At 39.9% G+C, this 20,737-nt stretch overlaps 1 protein-coding gene across 1 annotated transcript in view; it reads right to left on the bottom strand.

The window, feature by feature from the left end:
• Window positions 1-292: 292 nt before the first annotated feature.
• The window catches only part of pth2ra (parathyroid hormone 2 receptor a), a 71,742-nt gene continuing 51,297 nt past the window's right edge, over window positions 293-20,737 (bottom strand). Inside the window, exons 11-13 of the mRNA XM_020647845.3 lie at window positions 13,379-13,517; window positions 4,894-4,935; window positions 293-2,550 (exon numbers count right to left, since the gene is read on the bottom strand). Of these exons, the coding sequence (XP_020503501.2) occupies window positions 2,167-2,550; window positions 4,894-4,935; window positions 13,379-13,517 (565 nt within the window). The 3' untranslated portion in view covers window positions 293-2,166. The remainder of the gene's footprint in view (window positions 2,551-4,893; window positions 4,936-13,378; window positions 13,518-20,737) is intronic.

Genomic DNA, 20,737 nt, shown 5'->3' with positions numbered 1-20,737 from the left:
GACAGGATTTATACTAATCTGTCAAACTTCAGGTTAGACAGTAAGCGAATGAAACTCTTCCTTTGTTTAGAACACGCTGTTATCATTTGATTTAGGTTGTCCGGAGGGCCATTTTGAATCGCATGTCATTCACATCAAAGGCAAAATAAAAACTGATTCCTGCACATCCTATTGGCTGACTAATGGAAGTTCAAAGACTAAAACAATGATTACCAGGTGGAGAAGGTGTGTGTGTGTGTGTGTATGTGTAGGTGTTGGGGGGTAAAGAAGACAGATACAGGTTTCCCAGAAAGAGACAACCAAATTCATTGAGAGTTTCTGCTGCAGCAGAAGAGGCACAGGTACCAATAACGATTATTTCTTTGTGACAAACACTGAATTTAATGCACAGACAAACAGCAGACACACAATCATTGAACATCCTTCATATGTAGCCCTCAACATTCAGCACATCAGGGAATTGCAAATAAACAAAACACATTCATTAGTCTTAATAAAACAACTGAAGTGCCAAAGAAGAAGTGTGTGCTACTGACCGAGACAATGCTCGTCTTTCTTTGTAAGCAGTAAACATTGTGAGTAAACTGATCCACAGGTGCTATCGGTTGAAGGTGGGAAAAAGGCCAACAGCCATACATATCTTGAAAAGTGATCAATATGTTTTATGGAGCTTTTGGATTTGTGTAGAAAATTGAATAGTCCTCATGAATAGTCATTTCTGTGAATGTATTTAATCATATGGTAGGATTCCAATCATGAACATTTGTTCACATAAACAATACATATAGATGAGGTTTCTTCAGCTACTGTACAGCTCCACTTGCTGTAGTCTTTACGGTGGTTGACCTTGGTTTTTGTATTTCAATGTCATATTTCTCTGATGTTTCTGTCTTGTTGTTTCTCTTACTGTGGCTTATTATTATCTTCAGTTATAGTACACTCTCATTATGAAGTGTCAAGCTGAACTACAACCAGTGAAAATGCACGATGACATCGCCCTCCCTGAGAAAAATAAGCAGCTTTGTGTCCTGTTAAGACATTTTTTTACATTTCTGTTCTATTTGTACGCTTCTAAAGGTGATAAATGATTGTCTTCAGTAGGAGGGTCTGCACAGCCATAGCTCACTCAAAGTACCAACACTGAAAAATATTTATAGATTTATTGAGAATTTGTAAGGTTGTAGTGTCAAAACAGTCCTGATGGCATGGAGAAAAAATGTGCTATATAGTATTCAGCTCCTTATCATCTCACCATGCTTACATAAAATATTTATAAGTTTTTTTTGGTTTTTTTTGTGGGATTCATTCATTTATTAATTGCATAAACCAGTGGTTCCCAAACATTTTCTGTTCCATCCCCCCTCACCCCCCCACCCTTCACCCTACACATCGAAACATAAATCAATATACACTAATCACACTGCCAGTCACACTCTTTGATTTAAAAAAATAAATAAATATTTTTAAAATTCACTTGAACATCGACTGCAAAAAGTACAAAACAACAATCATTGACAGGAAACTGAAACGCCAAACAGACCACTTCTCAAGAGGGAGCAATTAAAAGTGTTACTGTAAAATGAATTTTTTTGAAGATGTAACACCAGCCATTGTTTGGAACAGATTCTTTTTTTTTATTTTTAAACCTGACTCTCTTAAGATGAACAACTCCTTTTTAGGAAATTCCACACAAGAGTTATATTTCAAGTCCACTCCTGCAATAATTTATGAAGAAATGGACAGGCTTCTCTTTGTGTGCAGGATGTAATGTCTCCAAGTGGAGTCCTATTTGTTTCGGCTTCATGCTGTCAGAAGCTAATACTCTGAGGAACAACAAACACTGTGGTATCTTTTTGTTTTCCAACATTGTACAGTCGAAGTTCCGATGTGACTCGTCATACTTTCTTGTCTTTGTTTAAGCAGTTGTGACGTTTAGATTCATATCCTTATGTTACCTGAAGGCCCTCTAAATATAATAGTCATGCTTTGCAAGTAGAGTAGAATGGTAGATAACACCACACCCCACTTTTGGAATCACTGGCGTATAAAGTCAACGTTTACCTCGATACCCTGTTTGGACTTTGAATTACGCGACTGGAATGTGTTGGCCAAGTTCTACCTTCAGTTTCACCAGTCCATACCGCATGCTTAGACCTTTGACCAATGCTACAATGTTTCCTCCTCATCCTCGGCTGTTGCACTTGTATTAAAAACAGGCAGATTTTCCTTTAGCGAGATATCGTCCACCATTTTGGGCCCGCTGTCCTCAGGTTCCTCACGTATGGAAGCGTCTGAGTTACTGATCACATATCCTGGGAGTGTGGCGTGCATGCTGATCACAGGACCCGTGCTCCGGTAAACATGACTCGAAACGAGAGTGGTTGAACGTGTGGAAGGTCCAGCCCCTGCCAGGTGGGAGTGGCTGCTGGTGCTGTTGTTGTTGAGGCCGACCACCACATTGCTGTAACGGTAGCGGCCACATACCACCGGGCCCTCCCACTCAAAGGCCAGGTTCCAGCGGGTCCATGTTTTCTTTATCTCTGCCTGTACCTGTGGGAGAGGTAAAGGATATACGCTTTAAATAGTAAGAGATCTATCTGTTTTTATGATTTGGGTTTCAAAGTGCTGATTGAATCTGATTATTTTTGTTTCCATTTCTTAATACTGTACTCTGAGTATTTCTAAGGAAGCTGTATTTTAGCCATTTAGAATATAAATATAAAGGCAAACAATTACCTATTAGTATTCAGAAAACAATAAAATCATCTACTGGATTCAAGTTTTTTATCTACAGTATGAATCCAAAATGATTTACAAAAAAGAGCGATAAGAACCATCAGTAGAGTTCGATATAAAGACACATCAAACCCGTTGTTTGTTCAGTTAAAGGCAGGGTTGATAATTCTCCAAAACTAGCATGATTTGGAAGTAGTGTTCCCTTAGTGCCATCCAGAAAATATTTGAAAAAAAAGAATGCTATAATAACTTTTTAAAAAAAAACAGAGATCTTCAAAAAGACAGATTCAGAACCAAATAGAGGAAAAGTTGTCTTTCTGACAGGTATCAGTTTAGGGAACAATCTGAACAGAGAAACCAAAAAATCTCAAACCAACATTGTTTTCAAAAGAATAATAAAACCCAGTTTGTAGAGGAAATATGATGTGTTCATGAGGAGTTCTGTTTTGTGATGCTGCACGTAAATTATTTTATGATCTGCTTTGAATGGAATTAAATGAATTGCACTGAGCCTGAAGGCAAAGCTCTCGATTTACCGGTCGATCTTCGTTCCAACCCTCACCTATGGTCATGAGCTTTGGGTAGTGACCGAAAGAATAAGATCGCGGATACAAGCGGCCAAAATGAGTTTTGAGGGGAGCTTGTAGTAGAAATGCTATGGAGCCAGTTGAGGTGGTTTGGGCATCTGATTAGGATGCCTCATGAACGCCTCCCTTTAGAGGTTTTCCGGGCACGTCCAACTGGGAGGAGAACCCGGGGTAGACCCAGAGTTTGCTGGAGGGATTATATATCCCGTCTAGCCTGGGAATGCCTTAGAATCCCCCAGGAGGAGCTGGAAAACGTTGCTGGGGAGAGGGAAGTCTGGGCTGACTTACTACGCCTGCCTCGGCTAAGTGGAAGAAAATGGATGGAAGGACGTTTTGTTAATGAATATCTTATGAGAGAGGGGCAGATTATATACAATTATTCTTCTTTCTGCCCCTTTTCATTCAAGATTTGATGTTTGTATTTAATTGTTCTGTAATTGTCAATGAATTAAATAAACATACGCTCTAGTTTGATTCAAGCCAATGTGTTTAGACGTTATTCACGAGCATGTGTATTTTCAATATTCAGCACTCTGTGGTGGAAAACCTGTTGATAATTTCATTGTATAGTCAAGCAAATACACTCTCCCAAGTCCCACTCGTAATCCATTACAAGAGAAACTACCAACTGATAACAACTATTGTGGAGAGATGGTGCTGAGGGTAAAGTAGCCTTAACTTTGCTATCATGGCAGCTCCATTCCCCGTGGGCGAGGTTGGGCAGAGGTCTTAGGGCAATGCACAAACTCTAGTTGTTGCTAATGTGTCTGAATTATTGCTGTGTGGGTTGCTCTATTCACCTTTATTTGTTGTCCACTTACAGAGAAATAGATGTGCAAAGACCTCTGTTCTATTCAGTGAGCTTACAAAACAGTCAGTTAGAGGACAATGAGCAGATATGAGTCATCTAAGAGAATGACATGTCCCCCTTTTAATGCTTTTACAGACTGCAATCATGATGCAGCCTACAGTTATCGCCCAGCAGCTCACCTTCAGCTACCCTCTATATGTGGAGCCAGTGCATATACTGTAGAGACTTAAGACTCAATAGAGCTCCATGATAGGGTGTTGGTTGGCTCAATAGGTCCAATGTAAATTAAAAAATTAATCATTTGGATCAAGTTGCATTGAAAGGCTTCAGAAGATAAAAAGGAGTTCTCCACAGGATGCAGGGTGAAGAACAAAAGTCAAGAGTGGAAAATACAAAAAAGACCAGAGGGTTTTGATGATGAAATCTAGCTATTTTCATCTGGATTGCCAGATAAAAAGAGCTGATTGCAAAGTGTGTGAGGTAGTGAAGACGGAGCGAATGACGGATATCATGACAGCACCTTCTCTTTTTTCATTTGAGAGGGCAGGAAATGACTAACGGCTTAAGTATGTCGCTTATTACCTCGCAATTACGCGTGCCAAACAAATTAGCTCTTCTTTTTGTTCAATGGTCAGGATGAACTAGAAGCCATTCCAAGGTGTATTTGTCTGCAGCTATTTTTTAATCGCATTTAGTCTGGCGATGTTTGAGCATCTTTTTTTAGGATCAATACCTTTCAGACGAGGACAATAAACTCACCTCTCCGTTGCAGTAGCAGTAGATGATGGACACAAAGAAACCCTGAAGGAGAGAAAGTGACAGTAAATGTATGAACACAAGAGGGACCACGTCTAGAGAGAGCGAGGGTTATATTCAGCATGACAATCATAACATTTTATGACTGTGATTCATATCTGTTGACGTTTAATCGCCTCAAATGGCTGTTATCACGTGGAACATAAGATGGTGTTTTTGTTCCGTCCTGTTTCACCCTGTGTTCCTGCTTCCTTCGTCAAAATGCTGGGAACGTGTGTGTGTGTGTGTGTGTGTGTGTGTGTGTGTGTGTGTGTGTGTGTGTGTGTGTGTGTGTGTGTGTGTGTGTGTGTGTGTGTGTGTGTGTGTGTGTGTGTGTGTGTGTGTGTGTGTGTGTGTGTGTGTGTGTGTGTGTGTGTGTGTGTGTGTGTGTGTGTGTGTGTGTGTGTGTGTGTGTCTTGCTGCACACCTTTGCTGGTGAGAAAATACCAGGAAGAGTCTCTCCAAGAAGCTTAAATAAACAGTGTTCTCTTCTTTGAACAAGTTTGTAGCTTTACTCTCTTTATGCTGGTCGTTTATGTCAAATTTATTTTTGGGGGCGGGGTTATAAAAGAAAACGTATACTTTAAGTCCCATATGTCAAAAGTACAATTGTTAAATTTGAATTGTTTATATGTTCAGTAGATATAACAAGTATTCATGGATTCCATGGAGAGCAATTGGAACCTGAGGTTGTAAAATGTGAGCATTGAATGGTTCAAAGTGTATAGATAGATACTTTATTCATCCCCTGGGGGAAATTCAGGAGTGTCCAATAGCTCACAAGTTAGAAAAAAATAGAACAAACAGAGAAAAAAAAACATCAATATTAATTTAAAACTGCATGGATATTAATGGATGATTAAAATACTAAAAGTCTTTATATTCCTAAATGCTTCTTATGAAACAAGAAAAAGGCATACAGTAACGTTCCACCCACAGCTCCAGTCATGAGCTGCTACCATTGGCCTGTGTGTTAAAAAGCCTGATGGCTATGGGGGACAAAGGTTCCCCTGAACCTCTCAATCCTGCAGTGCAGTGAAATTAGCCATCCACTGCAGCTAATTCTCTGACCTCCCATGGTGTCATGAAGAGGATGACTAACATTGTCCAATATATTCTGTCCTTTCTTTCACACCCGTCTCTCCACCTCAATCCTCAGTAAGTCCTTACACTTGCCTAAAACTGAGTCAGCCTTTTTTATCAGCTTGTCAAGCCCCCTAGTGTTCTTGTCAGTCATGTTGCCCCCCCCCCAGCAGATCACACTATAAAAAAAGAACACTCTCCACCACTGACTGATAGAACATCTCCAACATTTCACTGCACACATCAAAAGAAAAAGAGTCGGCTCTGTCCCTTTTGGTAGACGGCGTCTGTGTTCACAGTCCAGTCAAGTTTATTTTCCAGATGCACACTTAAGTATTTATAGCTTTGCACCACCTCAATGACTTCCCCTCTGATGTTAACTGGTTGAAAGGGGGACTTGGACCTGCAAAAGTCCTAAACCATCTACTTCGTTTTTGCAGTGTTAAGCAGGAGGCCATTCTTATCGCTCCAGTCATTGAAGGCCGTTATCAGGTCCCTGTACTCACCTTCCTGCCCATTCCTAATGCACGCCACAATAGCCGTGTCATCAGAGTATTTCTGAATGTGGCAGAATTCAGATTTTTGTTTAAAGTCAGCCGTGTACAGTGAACAGGCATGGAGCTAGCACAGTCCCCTGAGGAGCCCCTGTGTTGCTAACCACCGTACCAGAGACACAGTTCCCAAGCCTGATAAACTGTGGTCGTCCTGTCAGGTAATCTGTGATCCAGGCAGTGAGAGAGGAATCCACCCCCATCCCCTCAAGTTTGTGTCTTAGAAGAGGGGGATGGATGGTGCTGAAAGCGCTCGAAAAATTAAAAAACATACTCCTGACATAACAATAATAAGTGGGAGTATCATCCACTCCAATATGCTGCTGGTACGCAAACTGTAGAGGGTCCATTGAATTTCCAACCTGTTGTCCAAGACCGCAAAGAAGTAGCCGTTCCAGTGTCTTCATGATGTGTGAAGTAAGAGCCACCGGCCTATAGTCATTTATCTTGTCTGGACAGCCTACTTTAGGTACCGGTACGAGACATGATGTTTTCCAGAGAAGCGTAACTTTTGCGTTCTATAGACTTAAGCCTGGCTCACACTGTAGGATAATCGGGCCGATTCTCTGCTCAGATTATCTTGTAGTGTGAGTGGTACAAAGATCCAATCTTGACGTCACCGATCTGCCCGGCGATCGTCGGGATGCCCCGATTTATTTCAAACATGTTTGATATTTAGAATTTAAAATCTTGACGATTGCGTCATGAAAGGGTCCGGCAGAAGTTATGTGTGACTGTAGACCATTGGCAGGACTCAACCCGGCGTTTTTCTTTTTTGTTTGTTTTCGGTACAGATCATCAGTGCAGCACTTTTCTGAAACTTGTATCCATATATCTACGATTGTATAAACTTCCCTGTATCCTACAACAACTTCTTTGATGTTAGCATACAGCAGATCAAGTGTCTTATTTTCCCTTGACAGTGACAGTCAACAAACTGTCAGATGGGAGTTGAGGTTGACATGATTAAAATCTCAGAGTATTGCGATGAACGCATCTGGGTGTTGAGTCTGTATTCTTACAACGGTTTCATGGATGACGTCACATGTCACCATAGCAACCGCTCGTGGTGGGATGTAAACAACAATGGCGACGATGTGAAAGAATTCCTTTGGTACATAATACGGTCTGAGACCAACTGCCAAAAGTTCAACATCCTGACAGCACAGCTTTTCTTTCACAGTTATATGACCAGGGTTACACCACCGGTTGTTCACAAACAGAGCCAGGCCCCCACATTTGCACTTTCCACTCACTCTCGCATCTCTGTCCGCTCGTACTATAGCGAAGCCAGTTAAGTCCGTTCTCAACACCCATGAGCTCAACTGCAGACACATTTTCCCCACTCATTCATTTTTATACATAAGAGTCCTGTGCAGACATTTGCACAAGTGTGTTTTTTGTGTAGTTGTCCCCAGCTGTTGAAAAAAAAAATAATGCACAATAAAGCGGCATAATGTACTCAGTCAAGAGACAGTATGTTTGAAATCCTTTGGTGTGAAGCTGGTAAATCACTGATTGAATATCAGCTGCAGCAATGCCACAAACTTCCTAAAAGTCTGCTGGAAATGATCTCGGGATTCCAAAATTCTTGTCAAGTGTCAAAATATGTTGTTTTGCTCGCAAAACTGATAACAGAATTCAGCCAGGGGCTTTAAGATGTCATCATCCCATCTCCTTCACAGTAAATTGCGCTGATTGGGTGCGGTTGTCACGTTTGCTGTTAGTGTCTTTCCATGTAAAAGAAGAGCTGAGTAAAAGCAGATATGTCTGAGTGTGCCTCCACGCTTAAGACTAAGTCTGCACATAACATAGCTAAATCTAATTCTTATGTGCCAATGTGTGGGGTGCATGTAAGATTTATGTGAATATCTAGACTGACTGTATTTTGTAATCCTTCTTTTTATTGAATAATAACCTCAACTTGGAATGAAAATAATTTTTCTTTGGGGGGGTAGTTATGTAATACTTCACATTAAGAAAAAGTGCCTTTAAAGTCTGTGTCTGAACTCCAGTGTGCACTTGGATGAGTGGGTGTCACATTGTTATCTTTTGATTAGTTTCTCATCTCTCCGTGCTCTGCATCCGTTAACAGATAAATAACCAAGTACTGCTGAAAGCAGAGTAGAGCTGTTGCTTTTGTTTTTTTAGATTACAACCCTTAAATTTGGCTCGACCTGATCTTTAAACAATGATGCAGGTTCAATCAGGAGAGACAAGTAAATGAATCAAAGATAATTAAATGTTCTAAATATGTGGAATTGAATCATGTTAAAATCATTTTTGGTTCTTGACCCCTACAGGGAGATAGGGTGATTGAAGATGTCGGCAACAAGATCCATCCACCTGTGGAATCCAAACACTGGGGATGGATGGAGGTGTGAGCTGATGATGTCATCTGAGGCTGATTGGATGAAGAAACTGATTGAACTGTGAAGTCTGGGATTGATGAGAAGATGGTTGATGATGTAACTTGAAGCTGATGGGATGAATAGCTGATCAAACTAAAGAGTGCATGAGGTAGACAGGAACAGCTGATGATGTCGTCTGAGGCTGAAGGGATGAAGAGGCTGACCAAACTGTGAAGTCTGGGGTTCTTGAGAAGATGGTTGATGATGTCATCTCAGGCTGATGGGATGAGGAAGGCGCAGCCTTAGTAGTGATGGGGAGGTGGAGGGTCACATGTCACAATAGCATGAATGAACTGGTGGAAGAGAAAGCCATATTTAAAAAAAGACAGCAGCTATATGATCGGCTAACAATGAGGGAGTGGAGGAGGGCTATTGGATCGATGTGACCAGGTGATGATTACAAGAAAATGAATGAGCATGTAAGGAGGAGTGCATGTTACACAGTATGAGAATGAACAATAAAACCAGCATACCAAAGGTCTTCCTGACCAAACTGTTCTATGATGAAAGTATTTTTGATGGTGGCAATGTTTGCAGATCAGAAGCAGGGGCATTGCAACCTTTATTTTGGAAGGACAAAAGTTTTCCTGCAGATATTTAGGAAAAATTCTCTTTGATTTAAAACAGTACTGTAGCTATAAAGGGTGCTGGTGGTACAGTGGTGCAGTGGTTAGTGAGCTCCCCATGTCCTCCAAGGCGGCCAAGTTGCTCCTGTAGCTCCATTCCTGCACGCCATCCCCCCTGATTTCCTTCTCTATCCACTGTCCCCATTAAAGGCAAAAAAGCCCCAAAATAAGAACAAAAGAAACAGTAGGTTTTGTGTTCTTGCAGTGTTTTCTCTATTACTGCAAAATTACACTTTTTCTGTTGTTGCTTTTCTCCCGCAGGAAAAGCTTAATGAAACATTTATATCACCTAATTTAAGTTTGTTCCTGAGAAAATGTCCCCAATGCAATTTTTGATATATACTGTACAGAAAACAAATCCAATTTGTTTATAATGAATAGTTTTCAGATGGTTTCCTAAAAGAAATTCCATCATTATATTGATGGATATTTCAACGGGCGGTCCCCAAGCTCCCTTCAGTGCATCTGTAAAAACAAATCAGCGCTATATGAGTGTAATATTCAACAGACACAGCACTTTGAGAGAAGAAAAAGTTAGTGGAGGTAAAAATCTGCTGCACTTAAGCAATGTCATTGAATATTTTCTTTTATCCCGCCGTGTCAGGGTGCCCCTAAAGTTTCCTTCTTCCTTCAAAGCTCCTGTGAGGAACTTCCAGTTTGTGTCAATTCCCCCCTACACCCCATCTCTTTGCTAATCTTGCCCTGTACATGTGTAAGCAGTGTTTTCTGACCATCAAATCATTCACTTTGAATGTTTGCGATGTGTCTTCAGTTCGCTGTTCATCCCTCCTTCTGACACCTAAACCACAACAGCATTTACAGACATTTAGAATACCTTAATGACTTCAATGAACTTCTGATAGTTCATTTTAATTGTTCAGCTCTCAGAGAGACATGAGTCTGTTTCATAATCTGAGAAAAACTTCTCCCAGCAGCCATTAGTCCCATTTGGCCAGAAAGACCTCTTCCTCACCTTTAGTTCTTGCTTCCTTATTTCACATGATTACTGAAAGCTCCCGTGAGGAGTTTTTAAGTGCTTATGGAAGAGACTGAAATTAATAATGATGCCTCTATGTGACAAAAAAAGGAAATAAGACCTCCTGAACAATGACTAATCCTAGATGCTTATTTCTAAGGGATGTTTCAGCTTCCTCTGTGTTGGTGTCAGACAAGGAAATTGTCAGCTAAAAGCCAAATAAAAAACAACTAAAATAAATTTCAGCAGGTAATTCATTCAAATAAAGTGTTATCTTTCAATTGATCAAGCTTACATTATGTCCGTCCATGTTCTTGATATGTGCTGTATGTTTTCTTTTTAAACGTCTGCAGCAGATGACGGACGGTACAAAATAACAATATAATGAGAAAGGAGCATTTAGAGATCATTTCAGGACATTGCTTTTAAGCGGGTTTACTGCCGGGTTGCTTTAAGGAATCCCCTCACAACCAGTGATGGGAATAACGGCATTACTTTTTTCAGTAACGAGTAATCTAATTGATTACTCTTCCCATCATTATAACGCTGTTACCATTACTGCCAAAAAATGCGGTGCGTTACTATGACTGAAGCTGTTTTTCATCAGACCAACTAGATCTCTAAGCCAAGCAGCAAAAATAGTTCTTACTGTTCTTCCTCTTTGGTGAGTGCGGACACGAGACAACCGCATAAATGATGACGATTGGCTGAGGTGAGCTAATCAGAGGTAGAGTTGGGCGGGTGTTGTTTACACAAATTCGAAAGCATGCATAGTCAGACACACAACAACACAGATGAGTCAACGAGAAACAGGAATGGCGAGCCCAAATAATCCAACAGTAGCCTTCTTTAAATGGAAGTATAGCCATTACTTTAGAAATTAAAGGAACGAGTGTAATCGTGAAACATTTTTCAATGCTACATGCTTCCACGAAATTAGGAGACAGTGCCACAAAAACCTAAGCAACCAAAGCTTGATTTTACGGCCCCACCACCACCACACGTTTTGTCTCAGGCCGAGCTAAACAAACTGGTAGCCAGGTATGTTGTGGAGGATATGCTGCCATTATTCATGGTTGAGTCGGAGTCATTCAGAGCAGGGGTTGGCCTGCCATGTAGAAAGACGTTCGCGAACTATATAGACGCCCAACATACTCAAATGAATGTCGAGCTCAAACAGACATTTGAGAAATTGGATCCTACAATATCTACAATAATACATGACAATTGATTGGAGGCTAGTCTCACTTTGTCCCACAGCAACATTAAAATAGTTTAGATTTGTGTACACTGTTTCTGTTAATTATTGATTGTATTAAGTGTCCATTTCATTATAATATTCAGATTTATCATAATTAATTGAACATGCACATGTATTTTAAGTTCTGTTAAAGAGGGGTGGAGGTGGGGTCCAAATTCTTTGACACGTCTGAGCATTTAAAAATTTACTTGAAAGTAACGCAATAGTTACTTTCCAAAGTTACTAGTTACTTTTATAATTTGTTACTCAGTAACTACTTTAGTTACTTTTTGGGAGAAGTAACTAGTAACTAATTACCTTTTTAAAGTAACTTGCCCAACACTGCTCACAACCACTTGTATGTGTTTGTTCAAACACCCATCATCACCATAGTTGTAATTAAAAATAATTCTCATCAATGGCTGATTGAACAATTACCACAAACAAGATTACAACAAGATTAGACTAATGACCTTTTTATTTTTATTGGTTCATTTTTCTTTCTGATGCATTTTTGATAAAATGAACAAATGGTTTTTTAACATGGATGTTCTACAGACAAATATATTTTGGATATTTCTATGCTTTTATTGTAGACAGAGGAGAGAGAGAGAGAGAGAGAGAGAGAGAGAGAGAGAGAGAGAGAGAGAGAGAGAGAGAGAGAGAGAGAGAGAGAGAGAGAGAGAGAGAGAGAGAGAGAGAGAGAGAGAGAGAGAGAGAGAGAGAGAGAGAGACTTTGAGCATTATGCTGTATGGATTTGTCTTTGATGTTTTATAAGATGTTTTTTTGGATATAAAGGTTGTTTGTTTCACCTTGAGGCATTTTAAATGTTTGACCACACCTGCCACCAAACTGCCTATCAGCCTATTGGTGAATAAATATACACGTTGGTTTAGTTTTCAAAAAGTCCTCTGGTCGAAATGGGTTTTATTAACGTTTTTGTGGCACATGTGCGTGTGTGCATGCTTCTTCATCAACAGTGTAAACATTGAGTTTCCCCTCTAACATTAATAAATATGTCGTCTTCTACTTCTTGAAATTCATAATAAACTAATTTTAATGGCTCCTAACTTTAAGGAGAGCATGTGCTCAACACTCTTAAAGATGTTCTTTATGTAACATTGAAACATAAGCTTGAGTTAGTCTAATGGAGTTTGATAATGGGAAAGGTCTCACCCACATGCACAGTATGAAATTCTCATTTAAACATCGGCAAAGATGAATTGGGAAACTGAATCAATCTCATTATCCAGCTGCTTGACTTAATGATGAAGGGCAATCTTGACTTGACACTGACAGAGTAATATATAGAAGATAATTGATGTTCCTGCAGCAGGAAAATGGAAACGTGAAAGGCATGAGTTGGAGACCACAGGCTGTGATCCATGATCATTTGTGCGTTCCCATGTTGGAATAAAAAAGGAAAAGTTCATCCATTATTGTATAAAACACATTTTCCCCATTTGTTAAAAAAGAGAAAATCACTGAACTACCTGATAATAAAAAATGCATAATGATCTACCTTCATCAAATACAATGACACTCAGAAAAAAAGTAGTACCTGAAAGGAGTTGAAGAAGAGTTCACAGTACATGCGGACTTCCCAGCTCAGTCCCTGCAGTGTGTGAGGCATCCCAACAAAGATGATGTAGTGGATGCCGAAAATAAGAACTAACACAAGGGTGGACTTTGCCAGTTTCCTGTGAAGAAACACAGACACACATACACATGCAGAGGTGAATAGCTGTTCAGTCCCACCTGCTAACAAATGGAAAAGAAAGTGCTTTTAGTTTGAAAGAGTACGTTCAAAATAAATTAAACGTTCTTATTATCTTACTTATTGCATGTAGTAAAAACACTGCATTGCTGCTGTTATCATCTTTCTACAAATTGGAAATTACATTCACATGTGATCATTTCATGGCCTGTGGAGAAACGGCTGCTGTCTGGATATAGGGCCAAACTTATATGACAAATGCCTTTGGTGTGGAAGAAGAACAACATTCATTTCCTAAAGCTTATGTTATAACCTGTGACTGCAAAAATGTGCAACAAATTGACGCCAAAAGGGGAAATGTAATTGCCTGTTGGCCAAATTAAATTGGTTATTTGCCATTTAATAACCAATTTATCCCCAGTTGTTGACAGAAATGATTTTACAGAATAGAGGCCCTCAGCGTTGGTCATCAGGAACAATTCTAAGTATCCACTGCAGCAAACAGAGGTTTGTATTTTGAGGGCAACTGGGGATTAAATTCCCCAGTTCCCACCAGTTAAATATACCTTAAACAATACTACGAGTACAACACTACAAAAAGAAAAAGGGCTTTTTTGCTTCCCTTTATGTTATTAGAGGTTCAATCAGGAAGGGCAAGTAAATTAATCAAAGATGAAAATTATTTACATATTTGTTATTGGATTTTTGGCTCTTGAACTCAACAGGGAGATAGGGTGATTAAAGATGTCTGACCTGAGCAGCAGCAAGATCAATAAAACAAGCGTGCAGATGTCATCTGCTACTGTATAAGGTGCTCATGGATGCTTAAATGGCATTCTGAATGAATAGTGCATACAGTCTGAAATGTAAGCAGGACTCTATAACCAGCCTTTTGAGAAGTAATTGCATGCTCATTGTGTTTCCACAGAAAATGTGAAAGAAAAGGCTTCAAGGTCAGTCTGACTCTGCAGACTGAATGGAACTTACTAATGCATTTTTCAATCAATATGTGACGACAAGATGTCTAGAGGGTTTATGATAGTTTCCAGACATTTTCCAAAAGGAACCACAAGGTAGAGTTGGAACTACTGTTTGGACTGCATGTATGGGGGTTAAAAGGCGAAATTTCTATATATGAAGCTAATACATTGTTTGCTGCCGTTACTCAGACAAAATAACTGATTTTTCATGCAAATCCTAGTTTGAGATTGTTTTGAGAAAAGATACATACTGCCAAACACGGTGACTGAACATATTTTATCACTGGAAGTTGAGGATACAGCCACACTTTACATACTTAAAATCATCACAAGGTTAGGCCTTGTGTCCACCAAGCCGTTTTTTTCTGAGAGTTTTTTTTTTTAAACTGTTTTCAATGAGGAGAAAGCATTCACAGCACAAAGGGTCTGTCTGGACTTTTTTTTTTGTGCGGCTGCTCTGAGCGCTCAAGTTGAAAATCGTTTAGCTTTTCAGAATGTTGACGTCACCAGCACGCATGTCCAAATGTATGATCTTCCCTGTAGTTTTGCCGCCTTTACAGATTATATCATGTACCCACATCCTCTTTGCTCCGTGTCTGAAAGGGAAATAAATGACAAATAAAGAGCATACAGTAAGAAGTAACGGAGCAGTGTTGGCCATACAGTGGCCGTTGTTAACAGACTGTTGTCATAGAGACAGTACGGATGTGCGGCGGTTTTCTTCTCAGCGCGCAAACGCTTAATGCTAGCATTTCCGAACGCACAGCCAGAGGTTTTCTGCCCCGAAAAAAACGCTAGTTGGACACGAGGCCTTAATGGAGCCACCGGTTGATGGCACAAATACATGCCTGTTCTGAATGTTTGCATCAAACACCTGAAGAAAAGACTGTGCCCAAAAGGCTGAGCAGGAGTTCCATAATGAGTTGCAGCCCTCACACATGTAACATAAAGACCAATAAGAAGGCGACGGGCTGTCCAATGGAACTGTGAAAGTAAAACTGCCCATGCAGTTTCAGTACAAGGCTCGGCGCTGCCCTATACTGCAGGGACATTTAGAATTATTCGTTATATGCATGCAATTGTACAATGTTCAGCTATACATTATTATGAACTAAACATTGATGCAGCTGAAGTATGTAGTGTTTTCGCGCTGTTGAAAGTGCAAAAAGTCTCTTACATAATCAGTAACGAAAGGTGTGCAGCCTCATTATCTCACAGGCTAAGCAGCAGTTAACGAATAGTCACCAACTTTTTGCTTCTTAACCTTGTTTCCAAGAACGCAGCTGTGCAGTGTAACGTTGGCCACCAGATAACGAGGGCGCGCCAACTCTGAGTTTACCCTGCTGTGCCGCTCCACAGAGCTGCACAATAGAAAAAAGGCCTTTGTCTCTGCTGTCATACATCCAAAACACAACTTTGAAAAAAAAAATATCCAAACGTCAGTCATTAAAAAGCTTTCCTCAAAGGCTGTCCATGAGTCTCATCCTGGTGTGTTTCTTAGACACATAAGTACTTAATTACTGTGTTTGCAAAGTGGCATAAACTGTGAGAAAATGATACTGTGTGGCAGGAAACCTACTGTTAACAACAGCAGTGATTACAATTTTGTGGACAGTATAGTTTTCCTTTTGCTCTCCTCAAACTCAGGAAAAACATGTTTGTGTCAAAAATATCTCTTCCTGCTGATGTCCTTCACGATTTACCTGTGGCTGCAATTATTATGAAACCTGACTTTTTGAGAGTCTACGTACTTACTATGTCATATAAGCTGCCTTATTTTCTAGACCTTTATTTGTCCTGAGAGCTGGCTGCTCAATCATGAACCTGTCATCAATCAACACTAAAGAGTGTTATACACACAAACACACACACTCACACAGAAGATGCATAAAGAGAACAGAGCCCATGTTGCTTCAGATTTCCCTCTCACCTCTCACTACTACTGTCTGTATTTGAGAATAATTGGATCATTGGATAAAGATTTTGGCAGCAACTCGAGTCACATTATAATTTAAATGTATTTATAAACGTTTGTATATACCTCTACGACAGGATGCACTAGTTATGATTGTAGATGATTCTAATAGTACTTTTCAACTTGAATATGACTAATTATTAACAAGACTATGATGAGCATATAATACAGAGACACTTGATTTAGAGAATATTTATATAATTAATAGTCAAGTCAAATGACGTCTCTTTGTGATGTACTGTAATGCTTTCGATCATGCCCGCCAACATGGACCTCAGAGTAAGTTCAAGCAGGAAGACTGGTTATATTCTCTCCCACATTTATTCAGTTTTCTTCATTCAACTTAGCCACTCCCTCTCTACCACTTCCTCTGTCTCCCTGCTCCGGCGATCAGCTGATTATGGGCGTTTACCCTTTAAGTAATTATCCAACCCGATTCTGCCACATCCTCTCTCAACCAATCATCCTGCCGCAGTCAAATTTGAAAAGTCAGCCGGTCAGTTTGTCATTTCGGTGCGATCGCTGCGACCCTCCTCCGCCCCGGTCACCTCCATTCCAGCTCAGCAGAGTTCAGATACAGCCTCAGAAACCCACTCCTCATCACATCCTCCATACCTCCATCACCACCAGGGTCTAGACTCCAGAGGGGGGGTATCCTATCCTGCTACCGGCCTCATTACCGCTCTGAGTACATGAAGTCGTCATGATGGAGTATAATCCCCGAAGACTTTGCACATTTATTTCCTAAATTATTAAATAAGTTATTGATCATTCTTAATGAAGTCTCTCCTGATCTCCTTTAAATACCTTTTAATGGTACAATGTTTACTATTTTAAGATACATTAGCATAACATTCATTTTTTGCTTCCTGGGTTGATTCAGTTTTTTTATTTTGTTTCATTAGCTCACATTTCTTCCACAGATGAGAGAGTCTCTTCTGTCTTGGATACAGAAACAGTTCAGCATTTTAAACATGTCCTAGAGAGATTTTAAATTTGCAGAGACTTTACTCTGTTTCACCAGCTATGTGATAACTTCAGACCAGAACACTGAGATGCAGAAGGGTTTTCATGACTTTTTAGCTGATTGTTTGGCATTTTTCGCAGAGCGTGTAACAACAAGGGCTTCACAATTCTTGCTTCTGCCTGAGAATTGAGATTACGATTCTCTACATGCGCCCGGGGGTCTCCCACAGAAGATTTAAAGCACCAAACTTTTCTTTTCCTTCATTCTAATTATTTTCATGCACCAATTTGTACCTTTTCGGCACAACTTTAAAATTATGATCTAATCTTTTTGTCCTTTTTTTAAAGTCTTTTTTCAAATCTCTTTCAGTGTTCGTCGAAAGATTAATGCAGAATGTGATTAATTTTTGTTTTTGTCTTGTTTTAAGAGGAGTGGACAGATGACAGACACACCCGCACCTGCCTGCGGGTCCAATGAATGCACGTACCAGTGAGAAAGATAGAAAGAGAGCGAGATATGCTACATGGAAACAATTCCCAAAGCTCGGACCTCACTAAGCGCACTGACTTGTAAAGCCTGGGTACGGATTTAAAAGGCTTGTTTATTTTTTTCTTCGCTGAGCCTTCAGGGACTCCGTTCAACACCAACAAAACTCTTGTTTCTCTAGCGTCTCACTCATCACAACAGGCGAGCCTCCTTGTATTTAGGGCGGCTTGTTATCACGATGCAGCAAAACCAAGAGATAGCAGAATCACATTGGCAGCAAGCATTTTCAAAATAAAATATTGAAACCAAGGCATGAGAAGCTTTTGACATGACAGGAGCCTTGCACATTAAACAATGCATCAACAGGATGGACGAGGGACAGTGGACCTCTCTCTCGCTCATGCTCTATAGGCTACTTGGGCGGACCTCCCAAGTATGGTCTATGTGTGGGAAACATAGAGGGAAATAGGGGCAAGTGAATCACCATCACATAGAAATGGGACAACTTTTTTAATATTTTGGAAACTTCAGACAGAATCTACATGTGTAATTGAAGAGGTGCCATAAAATACCAAACTTTAATAAAGGTGTTTCCAAAGCTCCAGTATTTTAGAAGTTGTGTGCTGCTATGTGTGCTTTAATTCAGACCTGGTTTTGGTCCCTCGATGTGAAATATCTCAGGGTCTTACTAAAAGGCATCCAATTTTATAGTTGAATACTTCATCTGATTGGTGAATAACAGCGTTTAAAGTTGTTATATCTGAACAGCAGGCAGCTGCTTTGAGGAACAGACAGTTGCCTCATCATTAATCAATCTACAGAAAGATGCCATAGCCTGTTTACTGTGGCAACAACAAGGAAAGGAGAAGCTAAAAGCGGAGAAAAAAAGGTCAGAAGACACAAAGAGCTGGATGACAGAGAAGCAGATTTATTAAAGAAGGCAGGCGATGTACACACATAACAGTCTGGGCTGTGGCCGTGTTAAAAGACTGATTGATAAGGAAGAAAAGACTTTGACGGATATGACGCAGAAACCTTAATAATGTGCTGCAGTAATTTATCTGTTCTGCTTCACTCTATCTCACCATCCATGGAAATGCTCCATTCATCGAACAATTTCTGCTAAAGCTTTGCCAGCTCTCCTGAGGACAAGAAAAGAGAGGGCTTCATTTCCTTATTTTAATTCATGAAGACCATCTGGAAGTTTCTAGCAGCAACATGCGATCAAGGAAATTATGAAACCTGAAGGCCTGCTCCTGAATTATTTTTTTTTTTTGCAGTATGTCTGCAGACTGAATGAAATATCCTGTGAAGTTAAGATGATGACTATAGCTCACCTTGTTTGTTTAGTTACACCTGGGGAGGAGCAGAAGTGCTTTCTATCCAGCTGCATCTCCTTGTGTGGAGTCCAGGAAATATTTGAAACAGAAAACAAGGAGGGTGACCATCCTCAACTGGTCTAATTTTGAAAACCACATCAACCAAGAGCTGCATCCTGAGCTGAAACTTACCTGAAGGAAACATATACTGTCTATATGCATTCATTCATTCACTCTCTATATGCATTAACTCAATTGTTGCCCTTTAATGAACAGAAGTGCAGCTTTTCTCTGCGGGCTTATGCAGTAATTAGTGACAGTGATACTCTGTGACATCTATACATTTCCACAGGCATTTGAAATTTAGTTTCTTAATAACATAGCAAATACCATCTGTTCATTTAGGTATTTAAGTAATGATATGAAGGCAATATCACCCGAGAGGGTCTGCTACCAGCACTGCTGTGATTCTTCCATAGACCCGGGGCTACAGGCCAATTTGAAACTGGACTGTTGCCAAGCAACCACAAACACTCTCACTGCGCTCCTGCTACTTGTTTGTTTAAATGGTTACTCTGTATTATTAACATTTATTTGCATATTTGAAATGGCTGTGCAACCAGTGGAATTATAGCCTGTTCTGTGATACAGAGGTGTCAGATTGATTGATAAAGACAAACACTGTCTGCTTTGATGTTAATTAACTATAGTCAGAACAGCTGGCTGAGGTGGAGTGATACATACTGTTAAAGGTCACAGTTATTATAGTGTTGTACTCTATATGTGCAATCATAGAATGTCTCTCGTCCAATCAGACTGCTCGGTGGGAACATATGGTTGTATAATAATCAAGTAAAGGCTCTGTACAAAAGTTGTTAACATTGGGCTTGCTCAGGAGAGTTTTAATAGCTTTCTGAATGAATTCTGCATACAGACTGGAGTGCAAGCAGTGTAACCAGCAAGTTGAAATAAAATGCATGCTCAGTGATGTTATGTTGAAGAAAAAATTTACTACAAGATCATATCAACTCTGCAGACAGATTTTTGGAAATGGCTAATATAAGATATCAACAGTTCATTTTTTGTATGTTGTATGTTGATGGCTAGAACCTTGAGAATAAACCAAAGTTGAAATAAACTGCAGTTTTTGGCTCACTTTTAGCAAGCTGGTGGAGTAGGCAAAAACAATTATGTCTGACCCCACCCACATTCTTCAGTCTGAGTTTCAGCTTTTACCCTTTGGTAGAAGATTCAGGGTCCCTCTGACCAGGCTGAACCACTATAATCATTCATTTGTGCAGTGTAATATGTCAGTCTGTGCTTCAAGAAGGTGTTTTTTATGTATATGTGGAGTTGTCACATGTTTTTCTATGATATCCATTTATGTGTTTTTTAATTTTCTTTTAACTGCAGGACAGAGTCCAAGAAAAATGTCCATTTGGGGATAAAAAAGCATATCTTATTTTAGTATCATAG

Source organism: Labrus bergylta, chromosome 13, assembly GCF_963930695.1.
Source record: "Labrus bergylta chromosome 13, fLabBer1.1, whole genome shotgun sequence".
Lineage (NCBI taxonomy): Eukaryota > Metazoa > Chordata > Actinopteri > Labriformes > Labridae > Labrus > Labrus bergylta.
The sequence above is the reverse complement of the archived record's forward strand: the minus strand, read 5'-3'. Positions and strand labels throughout refer to the sequence as shown.